General features: G+C 44.9%; 1 protein-coding gene across 1 annotated transcript in view; it reads right to left on the bottom strand.

The window, feature by feature from the left end:
* Positions 1-844: 844 nt before the first annotated feature.
* The window catches only part of ANKRD34A (ankyrin repeat domain 34A), a 52,360-nt gene continuing 26,752 nt past the window's right edge, over positions 845-26,452 (bottom strand). Inside the window, exon 2 of the mRNA XM_082275730.1 lies at positions 845-2,706. Coding sequence (XP_082131856.1) covers positions 979-2,604 — 1,626 coding nt within the window. The 5' untranslated portion in view covers positions 2,605-2,706 and the 3' untranslated portion in view covers positions 845-978. The remainder of the gene's footprint in view (positions 2,707-26,452) is intronic.

The following is a 26,452-nucleotide window of genomic DNA, read 5'->3' as shown; positions in this document are numbered from 1 at the left end:
ATATTCATTATCTTTGTGTGTGCTTTGCCGGTAATATTATCACCAGACTAAAGCTATTTTGGAAATCATAGCATGAATTGCTCTATAGTATACATTCAACTGTTAAATCATAAATGGGTAAAATATTTTCTATTAATGTAACAGCTGTCCTAACTGACTTGTTGTTGTACCTTGCGTGTGAAATACAAGATATAAGAAATAATGGTTTATGAAACAACTTTGTGCATCAAAAGGAGATGACAAAAACTCGAATGAATGGTCAAAACATCAAAAGAATTGGGTCACTCCAGTTGCTAATAAAACCTAGTCTTTATAATTATGGATAAAATGACTTTTTCGAGAAGTATTTTTTTAAATTTCTATTTCTATATATAAAACTGGACATAGTTATTGTGACATGAAAGACCTCTCTTTTTACTGTAGGATTTTGCAACCATTTTATCAAACGTTGTGGAGAGTGTAATTTTCATGGATATCTCCATTTCAGTTTATCAGAGCCACAATGTAACATTATTTTACGATTATTGTTTTATCCTTTTTTAATTGCTTGATTTTTTGAAGCCTGCTGATAACATTCACACATATATATGCAAAGTTTGACAAAAGCTATTGTGTCAGGATTGATTTATCCAATAATTTTTAATCCATCCCATATGGAAGAAAAATATATTTCCAATATATTTAGGGAAAATTTTTTAGAAATATATTGAATATGGCCAAAATTGTAGCATTTCAAATATATTTCCAATATATTTGGGGAAAAAATGAATTTATTTTAAAATATATTTTAAATATATTTTTCTTCCATGTGGGATATTTGCCTTCTTCGAGAATCCTGAAGTCACCATGGGTAGTCATTTCTGGTATTTTAAATTCTGCTAAAGGCTTAAAACTTTTACATAAATATTTGTGAATGTCAGGAGTGTTTTTTTTTTTTTTCATTTTAGATAAAGTATTATTTTTACATGAATTAACTCTTTAATTGGATGATTCATTTTGAGGGAAAAGATTCTGGAAACTGGCAAGCTGTTTGATCTGTTCAGTTTGCATAGAATGCCTTCTAATAAGTTTCTTTTTGGCTTTGGCATCAAAGTGTTTTGGAGAGCTTGGGGCCACAGGAACCAATGTTTTCTGGCTGCCATGCACTGGTGAAGGAACTTTGCCATTAGATCGGATGTCTGGGATTGGAGGGTTGAGGTTGACGTTTAGCGGTGGTAAGAAGCCCGGTCTAGTATGAGATATGTGATCCAAAAGAAGAGTACCAGATCCCCGTCTTTCCAGGAGACCTGGAGCCCTTCTACGAACAGTCATTGGGGAGACAGCGCTGGGAATACTCTCTAACGATTCTCGGGAGGAACTGGTGAAAAGTGTTAATGGAGAAGCATTGTATTTCCTCCTCTCCAAGGAAACCCGCCCAGAGTCTGGAGAACCTGGAATAGAATCAGGGCAAAGATGGGAATCTGATTCATAATGTTCCATACGTGTCAACTTATGATGAGGAACTCCACGTAAATTAGTTGCAATCGTTGGAGCCAAAGTGACATTAGATGTTTCCTGAGCCTCAGGTGCTGTGTTGCGCCTTGAGAGTGGCTGGTGTAGGTGGCTTAAGTGAACTTTGTCAGCCCATGAAGAGTCTGGTCCACAGGGATCTTCCTCAGAAGACTGCTCACTGCTCTTAAAACAAGATGGGTCTTGTCCTTCTATACTATGACGCCTAGAAAGCACAGGTCTTTTGTTAATGGACAGATTATTGACCTCTGCAATAATCTTTTCCTCAGATTCCTCTGCTGAGGGTTTTTCATGAGGTACAGCAAGTTGAGAAGCAGCCAGGACAGATGGGGCCACCAAACCCCAAGGTTCGGAATTAAGCCTTTTTAATTGCTTCTTGTTAACCATTCTGCCTTTTGTTGGTATGTGGTCAGAAGTTTTAATCTCTAATTGCCTGGATGTAGGACAGGTAAGCCTGGTACCCATGTTAAAATTGAAAACATCCCGGGCTTCTTCTTTCTCGCTGGCTGGGGAAAGTGATGTTTTTAAATCAATGTCTGAAGGTGACATACATACAGATGGTGATTGCTTTTCGTCTACTCCAGGTGAGGGAGGTGAGTTTAGATACTGCTTTGTTTTTTTAGTACCAGAAGGAGAGGTGTCCGTGGTAATAATGATGACCTCTTTCCCTCTAGCCTTGCAGGCATCCAGGAGGACCCTTAAGGTTTCTCGGTCGCCCTTGTTAAGAGCATACATGAGGGCAGATGTGCCTGAATAGTCCTTCAGACTTGGGTCTGAGCCATGTTCCAGCAGTACAGACGCAATGCTTGCCCCAGTGTGATTGCAGCAAGCATGCATTAAAGCTGTCTTACCCATCTTGTCTGGCATATTAGGATCAGCCCCATTTTCCAGAAGGTATTTCACCATCCGAGACTTGTTTTGGGGGTCATCGTATTTGGCTAAACAGGCTGCCATCAAAGGGGTTTCACCCTGGGAATTGCCTTCGTTTATATAAGCACCTCCTTCCAGCAAAAGGCGGGTCAGTCTAAATTTACCCTGCCAGACAGCCTTCAGTAAGGCACTGCCCTCGGTATGCAACATGGTAGAGTCTCTCATTGGTAAAGTTGGTCCAGACCAGAACAGATAAATTATCTGCTAAGCTGAAGCGGGAATGCTATGGTGTGTCGGAATGGCACATTCTACAAGCCGGTGTTCTTCCTGGAAAAAAGAAAGAATAATTAGTATTTTTTTATATATATAATTATGAAAATAGAAACTTTATTCTATGTTTCCAGCCTGAAAAACATGAGATTTTTTTGACTCTATCTAGTGTTCATCAGCCAAAACTAGTAAAACCATGCTATTATCTAAAATGTAAAGCTAAACTTCAGGTAGACAGCTGACCTAAACAGAATAAATAATATAAGAGATCTATTTTCCCTGCCAAAGGATTTGTACTTCGGTCCATTCACTTTTGAGGTTTACACAGCTCTGCTGTACAACACAGCCTTGTCTGGCAGGGAAGGAGACCTGATTTTTCTTTGCTGCAGTTATGTAACACCTACAAGTTTTTCCTTATCATCCTTTATTAGCAGTGATATTCCCCCAGACTGGACAGTGAAAAGAGAAGCAGCAGACTAACAAGTCCGTCTCCATGTCACTCTCCTCACTCCTCCTCTCAGTATGTGCATTATTCCACAGTTTGTGCAAAACCATTTGTAATGGAAGCTTTTTATTCTTTTTTTTTTTTTTTAAATTGTTGGTACTGGCGCTTATGTCCGTGAGGCTCCAGCTTGTGGCACAGCAATGAAATATTTTATTATAAGTACAAGGAAGCATGTTTTTTTTAACAATGCCCCTTCAGCTCATCCCATGCCTAAGCATTTGGCCACACCCATTTTACCACGCTATGTGTGCCACAGGTCACTTCCTCCCTCAAGTGTCCCTCATTCTGAAGTTCAAAAGTTGGGAGGCATGGTACCAGCCAGCTTCTTGACTGGATGCTTAAGGCCTGAATCCTCTGTAACTCTTACTGCACTGATTCAGGGTGCTCTGGACAGGGGTCCCCAAACTGTAGCTGGAGCTGGGACCCCTAAAATGGGTTTCTTCTGTCCTGTAGCTAGCAGCAGAGATGTCCTCTGCCCTCAGGCCGGGTCTTCTTCCAGAGGAGCAAGAACACTTCTGTTCAGTGGTGGGATTCAAAAATTTTAGAAACCAGCTTCGACTTTCACTGCACAGTGACCAGCGTGCCCCCTTTCAATGCAGAATGGCCAGCGTGCCCCCTTTCAATGCAGAATGACCAGCGTGCCCCCTTTCAATGCACAGTGACAAGCGTGCCCCCTTTCAATGCACAGAGACCAGCGTGCCCCCTTCAATGCAGAATGACCAGCATGCCCCCTTTCAATGCACAGTGACAAGCGTGCCCCCTTTCAATGCACAGAGACCAGCATGCCCCCTTCAATGCAGTGACCAGCGTGCCCCCTTCAATGTAGTGACCAACGTGCCCCCTTTCAATGCACAGTGACCAGCGTGCCTCCTTTCAATGCACAGTGACCAGCGTGCCCCCTTTCAATGCACAGTGACCAGCGTGCCCTTCTTTCAATGCACAGTGACCAGCGTGCCCCCTTTCAATGCACAGTGACCATAATGCCCCCTTTCAATGCAGAGAGACCAGTGTGCCCCCTTTCAATGCACAGTGACCAGCGTACCCCCTTTCAATGCACAGTGACCAGCGTGCCCCCTTTCAATGCACAGAGACCAGCGTGCCCCCTTTCAATGCAGAGATCATCGTGCCCCCTTTCAATGCAGAGACCAGCGTGCGGCGTGCCCCCTTCAATGCAGAGATCATCATTTGTGCCCCCTTCAATGCAGAGATCATCATTCATGCCCCCTTTCAATGCACAGAGACCAGCGTGCCCCCTTTCAATGCAGAGATCATTGTGCCCCCTTTCAATGCAGAGACCAGCATGCGGTGTGTCCCCTTCAATGCAGAGATCATCATTCGTGCCCCCTTCAATACAGAGATCATCATTCGTGCCCCCTTCAATGCAGAGATCATCATTCATGCCCCCTTCAATGCAGAGATCATCATTCGTGCCCCCTTTCAATGCAGAGACCAGAATGCTGCGTGCCCCCTTCAATGCAGAGATCATCATTCATGCCCCCTTTCAATGCAGATACCACGTGTCCACCCTTTCCTACTAGAGCCAAATTGTAATAGGCCGGGAGTCAGGGCCTGTCTGGGAGGCGGCGGCCTGGAGGAGAAAGGGGTGATGTCACTGGTTGCTAGACGCTAAGCGGCTCTAGCCTAGCAACCAGTGCAGTGTGTGGGCTCCGGCCGACTCCCTGCAGAGAGAGAGCGCCGACAGAGGACAGAGAGAGCAGCAGAGTGGTCAGCAGATCAGGAGGATGATATACAGATGGTCAAACTCACAAGGCGGTTCTGCGAACTTGCAAAAATTTAGAAACCGGTTCTATGGAACCGGTGCGAACTGGCTGAATCCCACCACTGCTTCTGTTCCAGGCTCATTAAGCCAGTGATGGTGAACCTTGGCACCCCAGATGTTTTTGAACTACGTTTCCCATGATGCTCATGCATTCTGCAGTGTATCTGAGCATCATGGGAAATTTAGTTCCAAAACATCCGAGGTGCCAAGGTTCGCAATCACTGCTCTAGGCTATTTATACACCCCTCAGCCCCCTCCTGGTCACAATCTTGGCCAGGGATTAGCTGAGGCTGCATGAATATTCAGGCCAGGATCTGCTTCTCCCACCCACTGCATTCCAGAACCTACTGAAATACAGGGGGAAGTAGTTGAGCCTGCTCTGCTACAGGAGAGCCAAACTGCATTCTCAACTATAGCAACCTGTCTAGGGGGGTGCTACAGATACAGTATATCAAATCTTTATCGGTTTTTGCCATTAGCAATGAGTGATTACTAAATTCTAAGAGCGCAGTAGTTTTTGTGCAGTTTTATTACTTAAATGAAGGACTTAATTCTTTCTATCCATAGAAAATGCTAGTTTTCATAACTTTCTGCATCAGTAGTTTCCTTGCTGGAGACAGCAATGGCCAGCAGGTGTCACTGTTGTCTTGGAAATTTTGGGAAGGTGGGCATCAGGTGCCTTATGATACAGAGGAACAGCCATCAGTAAAGGGATTAAACTGTTCGCTCTTTACTAACAGTTGAACTGTTGTAAGTTTTAAGTCTACAAATTAAAGATATCGGTGTGTGTTGCCCATGGTGATGGCTGAATTGACCCCTTCAGTCGAAAAGCAAAACCAGTTTAATTCAAGGAAATATAACTGATTAAGTGGAAAACACACCTTTACACACCATGTATTGGTACAAAGTAGGGTTGGTATTGGTGCCAAAACTGAGTACCCCCTTCCTGCCCAGGCCAATGTTCAGCTTCCAGTGCTGTTGCACTTTGAATGACAATTGGGCGGTCATGCAATTTCAATTTTTATAATTTTTTTGCTAAATAAACAAATAAAGACTAAAAGATTTGGGGAAAAAAAAAGTTTTCATAGTTTGATATAAAATTTTGCAAACAGGTCATTTTTCTCCTTCACTGATGTGCGCTCATAGGCTACACTGATGGGCACTGATATGCTGCACTGCTGGGCACAGGTGAGAAGGCACTGATGAGGCTGCACTGATAGGCAGCACCAATAGGTTGCAATGATGGGCACTGATAGGTGGCACTGATGGGCACTGATAGGCAGCACTGCTGGGCAATGATAGGCTGCACTGATGGGCACTGCTGGGCACAAATGAGGAGTCACTGATGAGGCTGCACTGATAGGCAGCACCGATAGGTTGCAATGATGGGCACCGATAGGTGGCACTGAGAGGTGGCACTGATGGGCATTGATAGGCAGCACTGATGGACACTGGTAGGTGGCACTGATGGGCACTCATAGGCTGCACTGATGAGGAGGCACTGATGAGGCTGCACTTATAGACAGCACTGATAGGTGGTACTGATGGGTACTAATAGGTGGCACCAATGGGAACTGATAGACAGCACTGATGGGCACTGGTAAGCAGCACTGATGGGCACTGGTAGGCGGCACTGATGGGTACTGATAGGCAGCCTAGATGGGCACTGGTAGGCGGCCCTGATGGGCATTGATAGGCAGCACTGATGGTCACTGGTAGGTGGCACTAATAGGTAACACTGATGAGGAGGCACTGATAGGCACTGATTGGCAGCACTGGTGGGCACAAATTGGCGGCACTGGTGGGCACTGTTTGGACTGCATTGATAATCAGGACACTGACAATTAGTGCCCTGATTATCAGTGTCAATGTCCTTATTAGAGAAGCCAGTTATCAGCTCTCCTCTCTGATCCTGTCAGCATAAGGAAAGGAGTTCCTGTAACCGACTTCTGTTGACATCTGTGATCAGCTGTGATTGGACACAGCTGATCACGTAATAATGCGCGGTTGATTGGTTCTATATCTCAATCTGTAATCAGAACTAGCCGGCTGCCCTGTAACCATCATTGCGCTTGGCAAGTGATTAAAACGGCGCATGCCCATGGAAAGGACACAAACTGAACATTAAATCATCTAGAGGCAACTCTTTCAAAGCCGTTACAGGTTACCATTACGGGGTTAAACAGGAGACCAGGGGCTAGAATTATTGCAGCAATACCTCACATGTGTGGTGCAATTACCGTTTACATATATTGCACGACCTATGAGCATGTTCGCATTTGCATGTGAGCCAAATGTATTCATTTATTTATTTTATTACATTTTTTTTTCACTGTCTCTTCAATTTATTTATTTTTTTAACTTTATTGCTATCACAAGGGATGAACATCCCTTGCGATAGCATGGGCCGTGACAGGTCCTCCTTATGGAGAGATCTGGGGTCTATTAGACCCCAGATCTCTCTTCTGCCCCCCAAATTGTAGTAAACTAGTAAACAAACAGCTGAAACAAGAAGTGACAAAATGTAATACTGTGGATGGGCGGCCCATGCAAGCAAAGCACTGTACTGGTACGTCGCAGCCTGCTTCTGGGTTTAGAGCATGTGCATGCGTAACCTTTTTTTATGTTAGAGTCATGAAGGGTATACCCTAAATGCGGGCATAGATTGCCCCTGCTGCCCGGGCCCGTGGTATTTACCAACCACTTTCTTTTTTGAATGAGCACAGTGAGTGATTGGCTATTATGTATTCTTGTACTTCTTTTGGGCGTCCCGCGATTCTGTGTGCGCGATTTTACCGCAATTCATCTGGTGACAATTACGGCAAAATCGTGCCGCGTTTGGAGTGCCATTGCAATGGTTTGGAATGGGGGGCAGAATCACAGCAATTCTCCGAAAAGCCTATATGTGAACAGAGCCTGAAGGACAGTAAACTAGAGATCCCACCGGTCTATAGTGCAGGGAAGCACCATACTTAGTCTTGACATGATCAGCATTAAACAACATCAACAAATGCTCAACCCTTGGCTACCAATGATGGCAATAATGACAGCAGAGCAGCAGAAAATAGTGAAAATCAGGCATGTGCCTGAACACAGTTTGAGAAGTCCTGACTTAAAGCGGAGTTCCACCCTGGTTATACATTTTTTAATAAAAATACCCCCGGGACAGTCAGGGCTAGTACATTCCACAATGGCTAGCCTCTCATCTGTCCCGGGTTGCACTTACCTTTTGGGAGAAATACTTACCTTGAAAATGTCTTGTCCAGCGCTACCATCTCAGGTGTGGGCAGCTTGAAGCCAGCGCGATCCTCTTCCGCGTCCTCTTCCTTCTTCTTCGGTCCCACGATGCACTGCACTGGCCCCAACGTCACTTCCGGGGCATGCCCAGAAGCTGTTTAGAAGGGAATGACGCGCGCGCCCCGGAACTGACGTCGGGGCCGGTGCAGGCGCAATGATTCCTGGGAGCGATGACGTTCAGCTCCCAGGAATCATTGCAAAAGCCAGGAAGTGACGGCGCGGCCGCCGAGGGAGGAAGAAGGAAGTAAGGTAAGTATATGTTCTCTACAAGGTAAGTAAAAAAAAAAAAATTGCGATAATCCATTTGTTTTTCAGGTGACCCGGAGCGAGAAGATGGAGGTAAGTGTAAATTTAGGGTGGAACTCCGCTTTAAAACCATCGGATGAGATGAACACAACACATACAAGATACAGACAGAGGATATATCAGCATGTGCATAGAACCCAACTGTCCATTTGGAGGAACTCCCAGTGTGGACAAGCACCAAAAAGTAATCTCAAAAGTCCAAGATCTTTAACAATACCAATAACAAAAAGGAAACAAAAGGTGATCAACGCGTTTTAGGGGCCAACAGTCCACTTTCATCAGGGCTTATATAATGTATCAAAAAGTATCTAATTGGACCTAAATAGCAGAAACAATGGGGTTGCTTTAGTAAAACTGGAGAGTGCAAAATCTGGGGAAGTTCTGCACAGAAACTTTTTTTTTTTTGTCAAAGCTTAATTGAACAAGCTCAAGTTCAAAGCTGATTGGCTACAATGCACAGCTGCACCAGATTTTCCACTCTCCAGTTGTAGTAAAATCAACCCCAATGAATCACATGGAGATGCTTGCAACTATGCCTGTCCTAACATGTGATTAGGCCAGTATCTTTGCACCCGACACACTCCAGGTAAGTTGACTGCCTGTTGCTCGGTGAGGTTCCTCATACCTACCCTACTTCACTGATGTGTACTATAGTGATATTAGAGACTTGCCCGCTGTGGTTCTTTCTACCCCCCTACTTCACTAATGTGTGCTATAGTGATGTTCGAAATTTGCCCGTTGTGGTTCCTCCTACCTCCCCTACATCACTAATATATCCTAAAGTGATGTAAGAGACTAAAGCCTCGTACACACGAGAAGAAATTCAGCCGGGAAATTTTGTCCGACGACCGATCTGCCGATTTTCGGCTTGTTAGTATGGTGCTTCCGACAACCGACTCCGACTCTTCGGCCGAAAAAATCCTGGTGTGCAGGCTATATAATTTCTGTCGACCGTCAACACACGTCCGATTTTCGTCTCGTTAGTACAGATTTCAACGGGGAAAAAATCTTATGAGCAAGACTGGGCATGCTCAGAGATGAAAGAACACATAGAAAGCAATCCAACACATGACATCACTTCTGAAGTAGAATTCTGTCATGCGGAAAAATCCGTGTGCAGTCTAGGCACATTCCAACCAACCGACACGCACTCTGGACAAAAGACGGACGACCGGTCGGTGGAAATTCGTTGCGTGTGTACGAGGCTTTAGGGACCAGCATAAGGAACCACGGCACATGATGGATAATGCAGGCATCCCACATACCCCCAAATTTTAGATGCTGAAGGTTCCCCTAGAGGCTGGCGCTCATTAGGACAGCCAACCAAGAATCTACCACTCACTGGACAGGTGAATATTAGGATTCTTCTTTTGCAGAGGGGCTTGTTTTGGTCATTTTTTTTCAAACAAGCCTCTTTAGAATCTCACCTATCTTTGCCACATGCCAATCTGAAAATGAGAATATTTCTTCCTGAACACAACCGAGAAGGAAATGTGTTTGTTACACAGCGTGCATGCATCTTCTTCTTCCTAACATGAATACTTGGTATTCGTGGACAAGAACAAATGAAGATTTCCCGCAAGCTCTATATTTAGGAACAATAAAGCTCATTTTGACAAGAACAGTATGGTCACGTCCCTCAGCAGCACATTGAACAGATGCTCTGTTATTACACACCAAAATCCTCAAGGTCCATCGTGCTTTCCCTTTACTGCATCAAATGTTTTTGTTAAAGGAGAGAAGCGATGTGTCCAAGAAAGGGCTGGCAAAGAAGAATAGGGTTAAAATGCCCCTTGGGTCCCTCATGTTTTTAAGACTAGCATTAAAAAAAGGGAGCTGAGCACGCAATGCTCATGGAATTTTTATGATATTCCCATATTTGCATGGTGCTCTCCTACAAAGAGATGGTATGTCCTCCGTCTGGTGTTAAGAATTAACCTGTGTCCCAAAGAGTACTTGGTAGAAAAAGGCTCATGGGAGGAGCCCTGGGCCAAGTTGTAGGCATGGAGGCCCTGAAGGTCGAGAAGAATCTGAGAAGTTACCCTGTGAAGGCCTTGGTTGCTTGGAGAAAGCTTAAGCTTCAACTGCTCTACTGCAAACAGGTCAATGAAACCAGTCCCGTGCATGTCTTCTGATCATGTGACCCTATTAAGTTCCCTCAACCTAAAACATACTGGCAGGTTGGCTGGCATCTCTTTCCATCTCTACCATGGCCACAAGGCCATCCTGAGATAAGAGGAGGGTTGGGTGAAGAGATAGAACTAAAGCAACACCGTAGAGCTTGGGAGGCGCCTCTGTACTGAAGGCGGAGAAGAATCTGAGAAGGTACCCTGTGAAGGCCTTGGTTGCTTGGAGAAAGCTTAAGCTTCAACTGCTCTACTGCAAACAGGTCAACAAAACCAGTCCCACACCTGTCTTCCCATCATGTGACCCTATTAAGTTCCCTTAACCTAAAACATACTGGCAGGTTGGCTGGCATCTCTTTCCAACTCTACCATGGCTCGCCACAAGACCATCCTGAGACAAGAGGAGGGTTGGGTGAAGAGATAGAACTAAAGCTACACTGTAGAGCTTGGGAGGAGCCTCTGTACTGAAGGCGGAGAAGAATCTAAGAAGGTACCCTGTGAAGGCCTTGGTTGCTTGGAGAAATCTTAAGCTTCAACTGCTCTACTGCAAACAGGTCAACGAAACCAGTCCTGTGCATGTCTTCTCATCATATGACCCTATTAAGTTCCCTCAACCTAAAACATACTGGCAGGTTGGCTGGCATCTCTTTCCAACTCTACCATGGCTCGCCACAAGACCAACCTGAGACAAGAGGAGGTTTGGGTGAAGAGATAGAACTAAAGCCACACTAAAGAGCTTGGGAGGAGCCTCTGTATTAACTATGCAATGATAGTACAATGATCTCCCCCTCTGAGTCATTGTGTTCTGACAAGGGGATGCCCCTACAACCCCCCTCCCCACCAGAGCACACTGGTCAGCACTAATTGGATGGCGATCGGGAGATCTTTTTCGGTCATGTCGCTTTGACAGTCACAGGAGCCAGACGTTCAACTGGCTTCTGTCAGACCGACAGCTATACACAAAGGCCAAATGTTGGCAGTTTTCTATTGAAGCGGCTGATACCGCCTGATATTCGGCCCGTGTGTACGGCCCTTTAGGCTCATTAAACGAAAATGTGCTTTACATGAACCTGTACTAGCCTAGGCTTACAGAAGTGGGTTAAATTACCATTCTACCTGGAAGACTGGAGACGTTTAGGGGCAGCTCTGGATCTAACATATTGTACTGCAGCAGAAGCTGCTCATTACTGGGCAACTTATTTTTACTTTCTTAACTGGACTTTAATATTTTATTCTCCAGTTGGTAGTGAGTCCTCAGTTGACTCCCTTAATCACTTTACCGCTGCTCACTGAGCTGCTACTGCGGCAAAGTGGCTCGATAACGTCTGACGACGTAGACCTACGTCGCCAGACATTCCCCTCTCTCTGTATTCAGTCACAGCGGGAGTCGGGCCAGGGGAGGAGCGGCGGTGATCACCGCCGCTCTTCCCCGATCGTCGGGGAATCGAGTGTGGAGATACGCCTGCTTGTGTAAACACCAGCGGGCGGATCTCCTAAGTGACAGGCAGGGTCAGATTGCAGGATTCTGCATAGCTGAACCTGCGATCTGTCCCTGTGTCACTCAGTCACCTCCCCCCCACACACGTCAGTAAGCACCAGGCATACATTAACCCCTTGATCACCAATAAAAATTAACCCCTTCCCTGCCAGTGTCATTTTTACAGTAACAGTGCATATGTATAGCACTAATTACTGTAGTAATGTCACTGGTACCCCCAAAAGTGTCAAAAATGTCAGTCAAGGGTCCGATCTGTCCAGCGCAATGTCATAGTCCCGCAAAAAAAATCGCAGATCGCCGCCATTACTAGTTTAAAAAAAAACACCAAACATGACAGAAATCTTTCCTTTAGTTAATAAACGCAATAACTTTTGCACAAACCAATCAAAATACGCTTATTGCAATTTTTTTACCAAAAATATGTAGCAGAAAACAAATTGGCCTAAAATGATAAAAAATTTAGATTTTTACATTTTTTTGGGAGGGAATTTCATATAAAAAAATGTGAAAAATATTGTTATTTTTTCAAAATTGTCGCTCTTTTTTTGTCTATAGCGCAAAAAGTAAAAATCGCACAGGTGATCAAATACCACCAAAAGAAAGCTCAATTTGTGGGAAAAAAAGGACGTAAATTTATTTTGGGTATGGCGTTGCATGACCGCGCAATTGCCAGTTAAAGTCGCACAGTGCCGAATCGCAAAAAGTGGAACAGACTAAAGACAGCAAAATCCTCCGGTGGTAAAGTGGTTAAACTTCACTCCCCCTTTCCAATGTTGTACCCTCTTCACTGTGCCACTGGGTTGTCCACAAAACACATGTGTGATAGGAGAGGGCGAAGGTCCTCTTTAACCACTTAAGCCCCGGAAGATTTTACCCCCTTCCTGACCAGGGCCTATTTTGCGATTCGGCACTGCGTGACTTTAACGGACAATTGCGCGGTTGTGCGACGCTGTACCTAAACGAATTTGACGTCCTTTTTTTCCCACAAACAGAGCTTTCTTTTGGTGGTATTTGATCACCTGTGTGATTTTTACTTTTTGCGCTATAAACAAAAAAATAGCGTCAATTTTGCAAAAATAACAATATTTTTCAAAATTTTTTATATGAAATTCCCCAAAAAAAATGTAAAAATCAAAATTTTTTTACATTTTTGGCCAATTTGTTTTCTGCTACATATGTTTGGTAAAAAAAAAAATTGCAAAAAGTGTATTTTGATTGGTTTGTGCAAAAGTAATTGCGTTTACTAACTAAGGGAAAGATTTTTGTCATTTTTGTTGGGTTTTTTTAACGAGTAATGGCGGCGATCTGCGATTTTTTTGCAGTACTGCGACATTGCGGCGGACAGATCGGACCCTTGACTGACATTTTTGACACTTTTGGGGTTACCAGTGACATTACTACAGTAATCAGTGCTATACATATGCACTGTTACTGTAAAATGACACTGACAGTGAAGGGGTAAACTTTTTTTGAGAGGGAGGGGTTATGTGTGTCCCTAGGGGCGTGATTCTAACTGTGATTGGCTGTGGCTTGAAGTGTAGGAACAATGATCAACGGTCCTACATAGTAGAACCGTCTGATCACTATTCATACACAGGGGAGAATGACAGGCGGTTTATTTACATTAGCCGCCTGCCTTTCTCCTGCTCTAACGGAAGATCGCGAGTGACCGGCGGACATCGGGTCCGCAGGGCACACGCGCGGGGGGGTCCGTGACCGCGCTGGAGCGCACCTCCAGCGGCGCGTGCTCGCTCCCTAGACCCTCAAAGGCTAGCGACGTAGCCCTACGTCGCTTTGCCTGTGAGGGGCTGACTGCCGATGTAAATAGTCGTGCGGCGGTCGGCAAGCGGTTAAGAGCCATGGCTTCTGGCAGAATCATTGCATCCGGCATATTTCTTGGTTATCTGGTCCACCGCAGAGTCTTGTGGTTCTACCTGCATCTTATAATGATGGCCTCAGACCCTCCAAGCCTCAACCACGAATTAAGAGTGTTCATGTCTCAAAGTCGCTGCAGGAATTTCAAGGATTTACCTATGAGTGCCTCCCCTTACCATCTATCTGTTAATACCAGTGGCCTCGCCAGTCTGCCCATCAGTAAACCCTTGCCCTCGGGAGCTATCAGGCAAGAGTTGAATTAACAGTGGTCACCAACGATTTGTGGGCATAATAATGAGTTAATCAACAGTAATTCTCAGTTCCCACCAGTGTTCATTTTGTAGATGAAAATATTTTCATCATAGTTTTCGTCAGCTGCATGTTTTCAGTGACGAAAACTAAAAGAATATAACATTTGAATTATTTCAATTAATAACAATTAATTAATTAACAATAACGAAAATCAATTCCAATTTTCATCAAAATGAAAAAAATACCCACCTGAACGTCTACTTTCCTCGGAGCTCCGCCTGTCTGTTAAAACCCCAACCCCCTGACTCTAAGGGCAAGCTTTGTTGGCTGAGAGAAGCAGGCTTCCATCAATCCTTTCCCTTTCCTATGCAGTTCCACACATTACACTCATTCACTTTGGCGCCCTCTGCTGGCCTTTTCTAAATGGGCAACACAATTCCATCCCCAGCCTATAATAATAGCAGGTTAAAGTTTAAACATGTATGGACTGCACGGTCCCCAGCCAACTCTATGACCCTGGGAGGCCGGAAACGACGTTGTGACGTCACTTCCTGCTCTGGCATTTTTTTTTTCCTGGAAAGCAAAGATCAATGGTTGTTTTTTTTTAATCTCATGTTTTCCAGGGTAGAGGAGATATCTGGAGTCTCATTGACCCCAAATGTTTCCTTAAAGAGAACCTTTCATGCCTTATTCCTATTATAAGGGATGTTTACATTTCTTGTAATAGTAATAAAGTTGATCAAAAAAAAAATTAAAAGGACAGTGTAAAAAATTAATAAGTAAATAAATAAAAAAAATGTAAGGCATCCCTGTCCCCTCATGCGCGAATGCAGAAGCAAATGCATACGTAGGTTGAGATCACATATGTAAACAGCACTGGCACCACACATGTAAAATATTGCCTCTGTAAGTCTAAACTGGTAACCTGTAAACATTTTTAACCAATTCTTGACCCAAAGATTTCCCCCCTTCATGACCAGGCCATTATTTGCGATTCGGCACTGCATTACTCTAACTGACAATTGCGCGGTCATGCGACTCTGTACCCAAATACAATTGATGTCCTTTTTTTCCCACAAATAGAACTTTCTTTTGGTGGTATTTGATCACCTGTGCGATTTTTATTTTTTGCGCTATAAACAAAAAAAAAAGCAACAATTCTGAAAAAAACTGTATTTTTAACATTCTGTTATACAACATTCCCAATTCAAAAAATGTAAAAAAATCACATTTTTTTCATCATTTTAGGCCAATTTGTATTCTGCTACATATTTTTGGTAAAAACAACCCCAATAGGAGTAGTTTGATCAGTTTGCGCAAAAAAGTTATCGCGTCTACAAACTAGGGGATTTTTACTTATTTTAAATTGTTTTTACTAGTAATGGCGGCGATCTGCGATTTTTAGCGGGACTGCGACATTGCGACGGACAGATCGGACCCCTAACTGACATTTTTGGAGGGACCAGTGACATTACTACAGTAATCAGTGCTAAAAATATGCAATGTTACTGTACTAATGACACTGGCAGGGAAGGGGTTAACACCAGGGGCGATCAAAGGGTTAAATGTGTCCCTAGGGGGTGCTTTCTAACTGTGTTGGGGATGGGCTTATGGAATGAACACAGAGACCTGTGTACCTAAATAGGAGGAACATAGGAGCCTTGTTTTCATTAATGATAGAACAGAGGTCTGCCGTGTTTGGAACATTCTGTCTCCACGAGGAGAGATCGCGGGTTCCGCGATCTTGTCAAATCGGGATAACTGCCACCTTGCTGCCCTCTCAAGACCAAGGAGGTCTGGATACACTAGACATGAATTGAGTTGATGTGCTGGCCGTTGACAAGCATGTGTTTGGGAGTATGAATTTTTATCGAAAAAAGTTGGCTTTTTGAGGATAATGTACTAGACCGGTGTGGAAGCAAAGGTCTCTCAAAAGCTGTAGTTCTCAACGATTGAACCATGGTCCCCTACTGGGTCAGGGCTTCCACTCTCCCAGGCCTAAAGCCAGCTGCAGATTCCTTAACCACTTAAGCCCCGGAAGATTTTACCCCCTTCCTGACCAGGGCCTATTTTGCGATTCAGCACTGCGTGAATTTAACAGACAATTGCTCGGTCGTGCGACGCTGTACCCAAATGAAATTTATGTCCTTTTTTTGCCACAAACAGAGCTTTCTTTTGGTGGTATTTGATCACCTGTGCGATTTTTTGATCATGCGCTATAAACAAAAAAAAAAGCGACAGTTTTGCAAAAATAACAATATTTTTCACATTTTTTAATATGAAATTCCCCAAAAAAAATGTAAAAATCAAAATTTTTTAACATCTTAGGCCAATTTGTTTTCTGCTACATATGTTTGGTAAAAAAAATCGCAAAAAGCGTATTTTGATTGGTTTGCGCAAAAGTTATCGCGTTTACTAACTAAGGGAAAGATTTTTGTCATTTTTATTGTTTTTTTTTTTTTTTAACGAGTAATGGCGGCGATCTGCGATTTTTTTTGCAGGACTGCGACATTGCGGCGGACAGATCGGACCCTTGACTGACATTTTTGACACTTTTGGGGTTACCAGTGACATTACTACAGTAATCAGTGCTATATATATGCACTGTTACTGTAAAAATTACACTGGCAGGGAAGGGGTTAACTTTATTTGAGAAGGAGGGGTTAAGTGTGTCCCTAAGGGCGTGCTTCTTACTGTAATTGGATGTGGCTGTTTGTGTAACAGCAGAGATCTACGGTCCTACATAGCAGGATAGTATGATCTCTGCTGTTACACAGGGGAGAATGACAGGCGGCTTTGTTTACACTAGCCGCCTGCCTTTCTCCCGGTGTAACCGACAATCGCGAGTGAGCGGCGGACATCGGGTCCGCCGCTCACACGTGCGGGGGGGCCATGAGCGAGTGGGAGCGCGCCTCCGGTGGCGCGCGCTCGCTCCGTAGAGCCTCACAGGCTAGCGACGTAGATCTACGTCGCTTTGCCTGTGAGGGGCTGACTGCCGACGTAGATAGACGTTAGGCAGTCGGCAAGTGGTTAACCACCCACAGTGCTTCCTAGCTCCCATAGTGCCACCCAACTTCTCATATTGGCCCATAGTACATAGGCCCCCTGAGAGCCCTCAGCCCCCACAGGGTCTCTCCAGCTTGCTGAACATCCTCAAGCCCTCCATAGTGCCTCCAACCTTCAACAGTATCCCACAGTGTTCCCCAAACTCCCACAGAGCTTCCCAGCTCTTCCCAGAAACCTCATCACCTACACTGCCACCAGGTCAGCTGCAGAGTCCCCTTACCCACTTTAAACCCTCATCCCCCCACAGTGACACCCAGCCCCATCCAGAACCGTCATCATTTCAATACATTATTTGCATCACCATATATTTAATCAATGAGTATAAACTTTATTCTTTGCTGTTGGGGCATGGAAAGTTTTGGAGGAATTTACCAGGCCCAGGTCTTCAAAAAAGTTGGTCTCCAAACTGAGGCCCGGGGGCCAGATCTAGCCCTTGGTTTGCTTTTATCCACCTGAGATATCAACAATGAGGCATAATTCCCCCCACTGAAAGCAATGATGGGGCACATTTCCTCCAAATGACATCAATGACGGGGGAAAATCCCTCTTAATGATACCAATGATGGGGCCCAATGTAGGGTTACCACCTGTTCAGGATTCACAGGGAAAGTCTGGGTTTTGAATCTTGTGTCCGAGTTTCAGTCTGCCTGTCCTGGTTTCTGTCTGCCTGAAACCCATACACATTATTCAGATTGGACTGTGCTCCCTCAATCTCCAGGGGGCCAATGCCGTATCCCTGTCACACCTGGATAGGAGAAAACAAGGGGGATTCCCCTAGTGGTGGGACTTTGTAGGCACTTCAAACGTAGAAACAAATCATAATAATATAAATGGAACTTTATTCAATAAATATACATATAACAATGTTAAAAATAAGCAAGCAGTGTACAATATACATCACAAAATGCAAGAGATAACCACAGTGGACAGGAGGTAAGTACCCAACGCGTTTCAAAGTGACTAACAACTTCTTCTTCAGGGGTAACCTTGGATGGTTTTATCATTTGCTTTTTTGTGGAGTTATACCGCTTGCGAGAATTAAAATCAACCAGGTTTTGGAGAGCCTGTCTGGTAAACCGTGGCCAGAGCAACAAAGGATAGATGATAGGTGGTGGTCCCAAAATAGCTATCACAGGTGTGTGTTTCCAGCATGAGCTGGTGGGGGCAGCTGGAGTCCAACAGGGCTAGAGATCCTTGTATAGACACACGCAAACAAAGGGAATATCCAGGCTCCTGGCACCTGGATAGGAGGGGGGGGGGTGGTGGGGGCATTACTACTCTCCTTGGGGCACCCAAAGTGTATACTACAAAGAAATGGCTGTGCGACGCTAAAGTGTTCGAGTTTGGCTTGAAGAAAAGGTGGCAACCCTAGCCCAATGACATCAATGATGGGGCACAACTCCTCTCAATGGCACCAACAATGGGGCCCAATAACATCAACAATGGGGCTCAATTCTTCCAACTTACACCAATAATGGGGCGCAATTACTCTCACTGAAACAAACAATGGGGCATTATTTTTTCCCAGTGACTTAGGGACCTTTTCTACTCCCATTGGCCACAGTCTGGCCCTTCCTAAAGTCTGAGTCTCCATTCACGCACCGTCGCGTCCCATAGTGTAGTACAGGACCGTTTCTAATAGGAGCGACACAAGTCGCTCCGACTTTGAAAAAGGGACCTGTACTACTTCGGGGCGACCTTGAGCTAATTGCATAGACCTTAATTTTATGAAGTCCGTGCAAGTCGAGCCGAAGTCGCGCTGCACGCAACTTCACAGGTCGCCCCGAAGTCGGATCCGACCTAGTGTGAACGGAGTCTGACAGTAAAATGGCCCCATGTTTGGAAAGTTTGGAGACCCCCTGCTCTAGAGGAGGGAGAACTTTGGATTGAGTAACTGGATAGACTCTATGTACTTGATTGATGGAATTCAGGCGGCCGTTTGCATGTGAGCTCCCCTTACCGGCTCTATCCTTCGCGTGTAGAAGAGGAAGTGCAGCAGGCCTACATTAAATTACATCTATTGCCAGCAATCGTTTTCAACAGCCACAAGAGCTCTGGGAGCAATTACTGCCTATCTGCTGGAGGGAGGAGGAGGGGGGGGATGCATTGGGTTGGGATGAAGAACACCGTCATTAACACCAATGTCTATTAGAAACACACTACACACGTAAAGCGAATCTATAATGCTTTTAAAGGGATGGTATATTTTAATGTTTCTTATAGAGGTCAGTTTGATGTAAATGAATCTTAATAAAACATCAATGTGTTTTAAAAACCTACCTTGCTTGTATGGTTTGGAATTATATACACTATATTGTCAAAAGTATTGGGACGCCTGCCTTTACACACACATGAACTTTAATGGCATCCCAGTCTTAGTCCGTAGGGTTCAATATTGAGTTGGCCCACCCTTTGCAGCTATAACAGCTTCAACTCTTCTGGGAAGGCTGTCCACAAGGTTTAGGAGTGTGTCTATGGGAATGTTTGACCATTCTTCCAGAAGCACATATGTGAGGTCAGGCACTGATGTGGGCAAGAAAGCCTGTCTCCACTCTAATTCATTCCAGGTGTCCTATTGTGTTGAGGTCAGGACTATGTGCAGGCCAGTCAAGTTCCTTCACCCCAAACTCGCTCATCCATGTCTTTATAGACGTTGCTTTGTGCACTGGTGTGCAGTCAGGAAGGGGCTATTCCCAAACTGTTCGCACAAAGTTGGGAGCATGAAATTGTCCAAAATGTCTTGGTATGCTGATGCCTTAAGAGTTCCCTTCACTGGAAGTGAGGGGCAAAGCCCAACCTCTGAAAAACAACCCCACGCCATAATGCCCCCTCCACCAAATTATTTGGACCAGTGCACAAAGCAAGGTCCATAAAGACATGGATGAGCGAGTTTGGGGTAGAGGAACTTGACTGGCCTCAACCCGATAGAACACCTTTAGGATGAATTATAGCGGAGACTGCGAGCCAGGCCTTCTCGTCCATATCAGTGCCTGACCTCACAAATGCGCTTCTGGAAGAATGGTCAAACCTTCCCATAGACACACTCCTAAACCTTGTGGACAGCCTTCCTAGAAGAGTTGAAGCTGTTATAGCTGCAAGGAGTGGACCAACTCAATATTGAACCCTACAGATAGTGATTGTACATAAGTGCAGCCATATTTACTCTTTTAATATTTAGGCTGTGCTACTTAGTGCTGCGCAATTGTTGAAGCGGACCTTCACCTTAACTAGGAAGCTGTCCTCCCCTTCCTCTCTTACCAATGGACAGTCTTTTTTATTTTTTAAGTACTTTATTTGTGTTGCAAAGCAGCACTTCCACTATTCTTGCATAGGCAAGGCTTTGTCACCACCTCCCAGCGCATGCACAGATGTGCTACAGGGCTCAAAAACCAAGAGAGCCCTACGGCACATCTACGAATGCGCTGAGGTACCAACTATCTGCGCACATGGGGATTTTGCTACACATGCGCAAATACTGCCATTCGGGAAGATGGAAACCTTCCCTGTTTTTACACATGCGCAGCAGTTCCACAGTGCACATGCAGATGTGTTGATGGGCTTTGCTAGGACCAAAAGGCCGGACAGAGCCTGTGGGCACATTAATGTACAATAAAGGGGGTGCCGGGGGTGGAGCCTCTTAAGGAGGCAGAGTTAAGTTCTACTTTAAGGTCTCATTCACTTGGATGCTCTGCTCTGTTTACTTTTTGTCCAAGCACTGAGCCTTGTGCAAGCAGCCCATATAAAGTGAATGGAAGCCCATCGGCTGTGTAGATTTAACCCCACAGCTGAGAGTGACAGGTACACGTGCACGGACCCAGGCGCACGTGTGTGCACCTGCCCCTGCGTACCCAGCCACTTTGTCTCTATTCACTTTATATAGGCTGCCTGCACACAGCTCAACTAAGGATCTTCATGCTATGGGAAAACAGTATAGGCCCTACAACCTTCCGACATAACAGCTCCACCCGGTGCTCAGACCTCGAGGCTGCCGACGCCTCCAACCTAACAGACTTAGGAAAGGGATGGTCGGAAGTCAGGATGACATCCAAAAAATGGTATTCCTTTATTGAAAAGACATGTACAACACTGTAAAAACAGCCTACGCATTTCGGACATTAGTCCTTAGTCACGGCAATGACTAAGGACTAACTTCTAAAATGCATAGGCTGTTTTTACAGCATTGTTCATGTGTTTTCAATAAAGGGATATCATTTTTTGGATGACTTTCTGAGTGCTGACCATCCCTTTCCTAACTCTTCATGCTATATGGTGATGAGCCACTGTGTGAATAGGGTCTTATGCAGTGGCGGCCGGTTCGTTAGGGGCGCAGGGGCGTCACCCCCCCCCCCCCATCAATGCATCCCGCTCCCTAATCTGCATGCAGGGGCGCCGGACGCATGGAGTTCAATGGGGATTTTTTTTTTTTTTTTGCATCACCTGATTAGAGCCAGAGGCTCTAATAGAGTGATGCAAAGGGTGGACCCGGGGCGCAGAGCAGTGCGACTCGAGCCCACCCATTGTGTGACACTAGCGAATGAAAATTTTCTATTGTCACACCGATCCTCCTCCTGGCCAATCAGGAAGCGCATCTGATATGCGCTTCCTGATTGGCCACAAGGCAAACCCCATGCCATTGTCCGAGGAGGAGGCAGGAGCGGAAGGACTGGAGGAGACGCGCCGCCGGGACGGAGGAGAAGCTGCCATTCGGGAGACTGAGGAGAAGCTGATCGGCGCCGCTGCTGCTCCAGGTAGGTAAGGGGGTACGCACGCTGATCTCTGCATTGGGGGAATGTATGCTGGTCACTACATTGGGGGCACGCACGCTAATCTCTGCATTGGGGGCATGTATGCTGGTCACTACATTGGGGGCACGCATGCTGATCTCTGCATTGGGGGCATGTATGCTGGTCACTACATTGGGGGCATGTATGCTGGTCACTACATTGGGGGCACGCACGCTGATCTCTGCATTGGGGTCATGTATGCTGGTCACTACATTGGGGGCATGTATGCTGGTCACTACATTGGGGGCATGTATGCTGGTCACTGCATTGGGGGCATGTACGCTGGTCACTGCATTGGGGGCATGTATGCTGATCACTACATTGGGGGCATGTATGCTGGTCACTGCATTGGGGGCATGTATGCTGGTCACTACATTGGGGGCATGTACGCTGGTCACTACATTGGGGGCATGTACGCTGGTCACTACATTGGGGGCATGTACGCTGGTCACTGCATTGGGGGAATGTACGCTGGTCACTGCATTGGGGGCATGTATGCTGGTCACTGCATTAAGGGCATGTACGCTGATCTCTGCATTGGGGGGAATGGTATGCTGGTCACTGCATTGAAGGGGGCATGTATGCTGTTTTCTGCATTGAGGGCATGTACGCTGATCTCTGCATTGAAGGGGGCATGTACGCTGGTCACTGCATTGAAGGAGGCATGTACACTGGTCACTGCATTGAAGGAGGCATGTACACTGGTCACTGCATTGAAAGAGGGCACGCTGGTCACTGTGCATTGAAAGGGAGCACGCTGGTCACTGTGCATTAATAGGGGGCACGCTGGTCTCTCTGCATTGAAAGGGGGCACGCTGGTCTCTCTGCATTGAAAGGGGGCACACTATACCTTAATTACTGAAAGCCCCTTTCACACTTTTGCAACCTCAAAGTCACGCAATTTTTTACAGCGTTTTTTGCCGCAAAGCAATGCCTATCACATTTTCCTGTTTGCGCCCCCCCCCCCAAAAAAATTTTGAGCACCAGCCGCCACTGGTCTTATGGCTCCCTCCTAGATTTAACGAGCCCACTGAAAACAATGGCATCCCTGTGTGACTGAACTGAGCAAACAGAATTACTTGCGCTCATATTTTAAGAAGAATAAGAACTCATTCGCCATAAAAAAGGAGTGTATCTCCGTGCCGGGGGAGTGACCGGTGTTTGCATACAGCCGCCTGTACAAGTAAATGACAGGCTGCAGCTGTATGCTGGTAACCGCACATTCAAGCATTTTTTTTGCACACAGTCACTCTTCATAGTTCAATCGTCATTCAGGTTGAAAAAAGACATAAGTCCAACCAGTTCAACGGACAGGAAAAAAATAAACAGAAAAAATAAATAGAAAAACTCACTAAACAGAACCCTAGACCCACAGTTGATCCGGAGGAAGGCAAAAAAAGCATACAATATAAGGCAAGTTTAAACCATCAGCCAGTGACTTCACCCAAATACATAATTTGGGTGGAATGACTCATTTCCCTCATATTAACAGCAGAAATCCCCCTCCATCAGCCTAGTTTGAAATTGCATCTGGTCTGCAAGGGTTAATGGGAATTTAAAAGAAGGGACTAATACCAATATTTCAGGACAGGATCAGATTTGCTTGATTGGCAGGTTGAACAAACAGATCACATTGAAAGCAGATTCAAACACGACATACGGTATTTTTAGTGGATAATTAAATGGACTCATTTGAGACTCATTTGAGGCTTTTGTTTGGTTGTTGAAGGATTTGGAGAACACTAGAGATATAAAAACCTTGCTAGTTGAAAGCAGTTTCAAGCCTCTTGTTGTCAGATTCACACACAGTGCCAGAGCTAGATACCAGAGTCACGAGTTGTGTGGTTGAGCGTGTTCAGAGCTGGTATCATGTTATGTCAACCTAAGATCAATTAAAAAAACATGGAATAAAGCTACATGTGGACAATTTAGGAGCTGGGATCAAAATGCTAGACCACTCTATGGAGGACACGATGAACAAGCCCAAATCAGTAGCCTGGCAGATGCTAGAAGAAAGAACTTCAGGGCTACGTGACCTCCTGTAGGCTACCCAATCTTATAGTGTACCTCTACGTTATCCAGTTGGTTGTTGGTTCGCCCACCCTTCCACAGCCTAAACCTTCTGTTCATTTGGTCATATAATGTAAATTGCAGGCTTATTTCCATGTGCAAGACGCGCTAATGTTCTTGGCTACTGGAAAATGGGTACAGTTGGCAAATCTGGGTTATACCACCTTAAAGTGTACTTCTTCTTTACCCAGTTGGTGTCTGGTTGACCCATATTTCCAATGCTTAAACTTTCTCTCCATTTGTTGATACAAAAGTAAATTGCAGGCGTATTTCCATGTGCAAGAGGCCTTAGCGTTCTTGGTCACTGGAAACTGGGTACAGTTGGCAAATCTGGGTCATACCACCTTAAAGTGTACCTCTTCTTTACCCAGTTGGTGTCTGGTTGACCCATCTTTCCAATGCTTAAACTTTCTCTCCATTTGTTGATACAAAAGTAAATTGCAGGCGTATTTCCATGTGCAAGAGGCCTTAGCGTTCTTGGTCACTGGAAACTGGGTACAGTTGGCAAATCTGGGTTATACCACCTTAAAGTGTACCTCTTCTTTACCCAGTTGGTGCCTGGTTGACCCATCCTTCCAGTGCTTAAACTTTCTTTTCATTTGTTTATACAAAGTAAATTGCAGGCCTATTTCCATGTGCAAGAGGCCTTAGTGTTGTTGGTCTTTGAAAAATGGGTACAGTTGGCAAATCTGGGTTATACCACCTTAAAGTGTACCTCTTCTTTACCCAGTTGGTGTCTGGTTGGCCCAGGTCCACCCTTCCAATGCATAAATTCTCTTTGTATTTGGTTTTGTACAACGTAAATTGCAGGCATATTTCCATGTGCAAGAGGCCCTAACGTTTTTGGTCCATGGAAACTGGATACAGTTGGCAAATCTGGGTTACTTTACCCAGTTGGTGTCTGGTTGGCCCATCCTTCCAATGCTTAAACTTTGTTTCCATATGTTTATAGAAGGTAAATTTCAGGCCTATTTTCATGCACAAGAGGCCTTAACGTTTATGTCAATGTAAACTGGATACAGTTGGCAAACCTGGGTTATTTTACCCAGTTGGTGTCTGGTTGGCCCATCCTTCCAATGCTTAAACTTTCTTTCCATTCGGTTATAGAACACAAATTGCAGGTATATTTCCATGTGCAAGAGGCCTTAGTGTTCTTGGCCACTGGAAATTGGGTACAGTTGGCAAATCTGGGTTATACCACCTTAAAGTGTACCTCTTCTTTACCCAGTTGGTGTCTGGTTGACCCATCTTTCCAATGCTTAAACTTTCTTTCCATTTGTTGATACAAAGAAAATTGCAGGAATATTTCAATGTGCAAGAGGCCTTAACATTCTTGGTCACTGGAAACTGGGTACAGTTGGCAAATCTGGGTTATACCACCTTAAAGTGTACCTCTTCTTTACCCAGTTGGTGTCTGGTTGACCCATCTTTCCAATGCTTAAACTTTCTTTCCATTTGTTTATACAAGATAAATTGCAGGCTTATTTCCATGCACAAGAGGCCTTAACGTTTTTGGTTAATGGAAACTGCATACAGTTGGCAAATCTGGGTTACTTTACCCAGTTGGTGTCTGGTTGGCCCATCTTTCCAATGCTTAAACTTTCTTTCCATTTCAGGCCTATTTCCATGCACAAGAGGCCTTAACGTTTTGGTCAATGGAAACTGGATACAGTTGGCAAATCTGGGTTACTTTACCCAGTTGGTGTCTGGTTGGCCCATCTTTCCAATGCTTAAACTTTCTTTCCATTTCAGGCCTATTTCCATGCACAAGAGGCCTTAATGTTTTGGTCAATGGAAACTGGATACAGTTTGCAAATCTGGGTTATTTTACCCAGTTGGTGTCTGGCTGGCCCACCCTTCCAATGCTTAAACTTTCTTTCCATTCGGTTATAGAAGGTAAATTGCAGGCATATTTCCATGTGCAAGAGGCCTTAGTGTTTTTGGTCTTTGAAAAATGGGTACAGTTGGCAAATCTGGGTTATACCACCTTAAAGTGTACCTCTTCTTTACCAGTTGGTGTCTGGTTGGCCCAGGCCCACTCTTCCAATGCATACATTTTATTTCCATTTGGTTTTGTACAACGTAAATTGCAGGCATATTTCCATGTGCAAGAGGCCCTTACGTTCTTGGTCACTGGAAACTGGGTATAGTTGGAAACTCTGGGTTATACCACCTCAAAGTTTACCTTTACTTTACCCAGGTGGTGTCTGGTTGGCACACCCTTCCAATGCTTAAACTTTCTTT

The sequence above is a fragment of the Pelophylax lessonae genome (assembly GCF_965119305.1).
Source record: "Pelophylax lessonae genome assembly, chromosome: 13".
Classification (NCBI taxonomy): Eukaryota; Metazoa; Chordata; class Amphibia; order Anura; family Ranidae; genus Pelophylax; species Pelophylax lessonae.
The sequence above is the reverse complement of the archived record's forward strand: the minus strand, read 5'-3'. Positions and strand labels throughout refer to the sequence as shown.